Source organism: Penaeus chinensis, chromosome 27, assembly GCF_019202785.1.
Source record: "Penaeus chinensis breed Huanghai No. 1 chromosome 27, ASM1920278v2, whole genome shotgun sequence".
NCBI lineage: Eukaryota > Metazoa > Arthropoda > Malacostraca > Decapoda > Penaeidae > Penaeus > Penaeus chinensis.
In genome coordinates, this window is record NC_061845.1 from 10,580,344 (window position 1) to 10,585,138 (window position 4,795).

At 34.5% G+C, this 4,795-nt stretch overlaps 1 protein-coding gene across 1 annotated transcript in view; it reads right to left on the reverse strand.

Moving 5' to 3' along the window:
• LOC125039296 (Kruppel-like factor 2) overlaps positions 1-4,575 on the reverse strand; it is a 24,197-nt gene extending 19,622 nt beyond the window's left edge. Inside the window, exon 1 of the mRNA XM_047633134.1 lies at positions 3,842-4,575. Coding sequence (XP_047489090.1) covers positions 3,842-3,862 — 21 coding nt within the window. The 5' untranslated portion in view covers positions 3,863-4,575. The remainder of the gene's footprint in view (positions 1-3,841) is intronic.
• Positions 4,576-4,795: the final 220 nt, after the last annotated feature.

Sequence of the window (4,795 nt, forward strand, 5' to 3'; positions counted from 1 at the left end):
TATTATCATTATCATTATTATCATTATAATTATTATAATCATTATCACTATTATTTTTTTATTGTCGTTATTATTATTATCATTATTATTATCCCCATTATTGATATTAGCCTTATCATTATTATTGTTATTGTTAACATTGTTATCATTACTGTTTCATTATTATCATCATAATTTCAACTGTCGTAATCATTGTCATCATTATATCGTTTTTATGATTAATATCATCATTATCATTATTATCATAATTATCATCATCATCATCATTATCTATTCATATATTTATCAACCCATCTATTATTTTCAGCTATTACTGATATGATCATCACCATCATCATCGCTATCATTATTGAGATTATTGCTGTCTATATTATCAATATTATCAGCACCATCATTGTCATTATTATTATCATTAATATTATCAGTATCATTATTGATATTATCATTATTATGATTATCATCATTATCATTATTGTTATCAGCATATTTTTTTATCAATATTATCATTATTGTCATTACCATTACCATTATTATTAGTAGCAGTATTGCTATAAGGACTATAATAATAACAATAATAATAATAATAATAGTTATAATAATAATAATAATAATAACAATAATAATAATAATAATAATAATAATAATATTGATAATAACAATAATAATTATAAAGATTGTAATAGTAATAATAATAATGATAATGATAACAATAAGGATAATATTGATAATAATAGCAACAATGATAATAATAATAATAATAATAAATATTATTATTATTATCAATATTATTATTATTATTATTATTATTGTTATTATTATCATTATTATTATAATTATCATCATCATCATTATTATTATTATTATTATTATTATTATTATTATCATTGTTATTATTATAATTATCATAGCAATAATAATTATACTACTACTACTAATAATAATAATTACTATTATTATCATTATCAGTGTTGCTGTTGTTGTTGTTGATATCATTATCATTATTATTATTACTATTAATATTATTACTGTCATTATTACAATTATTACCATTACCTTTAAAACTATCATTGTTATCATTATTATTATTATTATTATTATTATTATTATTATTATTGTGATCATTATTATTATCATTATTATAATCATTATTATTGTTATTATTATTATTATTATTATTATTATTATTATTATTATTATCATTATTATTATTATTATTATTATTATTATTATTATTATTATCATCTTCATCCTTATCATTATGATTATTATCATTATTATTATTATTGTTGTTGTGGTTATTATTATTGTTATTATCATTATTTTTTGTCATTATTATTATTGTTATTATGATCACTATTATTTTTGTCATCTTATTGTCACCGTTATCATGATTTTTATTATTATCATTATCATTATCGTTATCGTTATCATTATTATTGTTATTATCATTATTATTATTATCATTATTATTACTATTAAAATTATCATTATTTTTCCTACTATTACATATATTATCATCATTACCAAATATTATCATTATCATTATAATTGTTATCAATATCATCACCATTATTTTATCATTATCATAATTTCCATCGTTATTATTATTATTATCAGTGACGCTGTTGTCCGTTATTTGTTACTTCTCTTCTTCTCTTTTTTTCTATTCGTCGTCCTCCTCTTCCTCTTTTATCTCTTCGTCTTCTTTATCTTCACCATCCCTTTTCCCTCCTTTTTTCCAGTCTATCCCACTGACCTCTAAATAAAAATACGCAGAGAATTTTTTAACTCGGAAACAACCACTGGATCTTCTTCCTCTTATTTTTTTCCTCTTTAGCATCTTTATCTTCATCCTCCCTCTTCTTCTTTCAGTCTTACCCACTGAGCTTCCGGTAGACAAGAGACCATTTGTCGAATTATGTTTTTTTTCTCTCTCTCTCTCTCTCTCTCTCTTTCTTCATATATCTCAAAAATCTATCATAGCTTCCCCTTATTATACGCTCTACCTATTAAGAAAACGATTTTTTTTCCCACCCTTAATTCGCCAAATCGACACCTTCTTTAATTATATGTATCAGCAATTACACGCAGAACCGGATTGTGGGTTCAGCAACTTATCGTCAGAACCGTGTAAAGTATCAATTAGTTATGAATAATGAATATTAATGAATGAGAAATCTTACCCCCCCTCCCCAGCCGGGAGTGCATCGAGGGGGTGGGGGGTGGGGAGGAGGGGGTGGCATGAAGAGGGGAAGGGTTGGAGGAGGAGGGGGGAGGCAGAGAGGTAAATATGCATCATGTTTCATTTGTTTTTTCTCCTCGTGTCACAAGGAAAACGGATTTTGTCTTGAACATCCAAAACACAAACTTCAGAGGGAGAGAAGTAGATAAAAGATATAGAAAGAAAACTTTTTTTTTTTTTTTTTTAATTTAATACCTGTATTTATCGTCTGATTATACAGTACTAGAGAAAACCATTAAAGGACAGATTTTTTAAGTTCTTAAATGATAAGAATGTTCATTAAGAAATGTGCGTGTGCGTGTGTGTGTGTGTGTGTGTGTGTGTGTGTGTGTGTGTGTGTGTGTGTGTGTGTGTGTGTGTGTGTGTGTGTGTGTGTGTGTGTGTGTGTGATATAATGATAGACAGACAGACATATAGACAGATAGATAGAAAGATAGATTGACAGACAAACAGACAGACAGACTGAATAATTGATTGAAAGATAATAGAACATTCTGCCTATATACTAATCGTATAATAATAGTATACACGAATCTTAATAACTTAATATAGTACCTCCTTAACCCCCTCAGATAAATTATCAGGACCCCCCCCCAAAAAAAAAAAAAAATAATAATAATAATAATAAATAAGGAAATAGATCAACACTTTTTGTTATCAAAAAATCACGTGAAAGTTCTTCGAAGTAGGTGCCACTGAGGCCCTCGACGTGGCACCCTTCCCTTGGCACCAACGCCCACACAGGGAAAGGTAGACCAGGTATTTGGTGTGGGGGGAGGGGGAGGGATAAGAGCGGGGGGGGGTAAGAGTGGAGGGAGGGGGAGGGGGAGGGGTAAGGGTAGGGCCAGCGGCAGGGTATAGGGACAGGGTAGGTGTATGGGATAGAGGCAGGGGAAGGGGTTGTGGGTAGGACAGGTTAGAGGGAGGAGCAGGGGAAGGGATAGGGGCAGGGGCAGTGGTAGAGGTAGGGATAGGGGACGGATTAGGGTCGGGTTAGGGGGAGGGGTGGGGGCCTGTGCGGAAAGGGAGGGGGGGGCTGTCATGTCCTCTAGCAGGGTCATTTAAGATGAATGTAAAGGCTAGAGAATGGACGGGGAGTGGGGGTGAGGGGGGTGAGGGGGGTGAGGGGACAGGGGACTGGTAACAAGAGCTGGCTGAATGATCTTATGCACTTAAGCATAAAAATACATGCATCAGTAACACACATCAATAAACACATAACATATAAAATGCACATACACACATACACATACAGACAAAATGACGCATATACTGTACAAGGATGCAAATGTACTTTATAACAATATATATATATATATATATATATATGTATGTATATGTATATGTATATATATATATTTATATATATATATGTGTGTGTGTGTGTGTGTGTGTGTGTGTGTGTGTGTGTGTGTGTGTGTGTGTGTATGAATCTATATATAAGTATATATATGTATAATATAAACATATATTTACACATCTCTCTCTCTCTCTCTCTCTCTCTCTCTCTCTATATATATATATATATATATATATATATATATATTTATATATATATGAGCACACAAAATCCGCCTACAATAAATGCTAATAACTTACATCTGTGTGGAGGCTCGTCATCCTTTAAACTGTAGCGTTCTCCATCGGCTGTATTTTCTTGTATTAGAATGTATTATCTCTTCCCCATGCGTCGCTTTTTCTTTATATTAATTTCTTTCTTTCGATTTACTTTTTTTCCGTTTACTTCTCGACTTTTCCCTGTTCGTTGGCTAATATTTGGTTCACTTAGTATTGTTTTGTGGGTGACTTTTCTGGTTATGTCCTTCCTTGTCCTTTCTTCATTTCTCACATCTTCTCTTCCTCCCTCTTTCCTTTTCCTTACGTCTAGCTATCCCTTAGTTATTCTCACATCACCGTGCTCCTGATTTATCAAGTCCACTTCTCTTCACTCTCTCCTTTCTTCCCTTTCTCATCAACTTTTCTCTCCTCCTTTCTCCTGGACTTTCCCTTCTTCACTCTCCCTTTTGTTCCTTCTTCCTCACTCTTTCCCACTTTTCTCCTCAATGTCTCGCGAGTCCTTCTCCACCTTCCTCTCCTTCCCTCGCTCCACCTGCAGGGTCCGCCAGACACGCTGCTCCACACTAAAGGCTCCACCTCACCTCCACCTTCTCCACACTCGGAGTTTCTCCCACGTCGCGGGGGGAGGAGGGGGGCCACGAGATCCTTGGCCTCCGCCGTCGAGACGCCTCCGAGACCTCCTTGCGAGACGCTGCGGGAAGTTGCACTAGAAATGGCGAGGCCGGCGCGGGGGAGGGCGGCGGGGAGGGAGGCAAGCAGCGTCCGCCGCCGTGAGTTGTAACAAGACGACGTCGACGTTTCACAACAAACATCTTTCACACCCCAGCATCCCCAGCCGTTCCTCCGCCCAAGCTTGTCGACTTTCGTGCCCGGGCGAGCGAACGAACGCCGCCCATCGCGCGCCCCTGGCTTTCGCTCACGCTCGCCTTCTCCTTCGCCGGCCGTTCCAGGTTCCGGGATTCGTTCTGCGCCAGC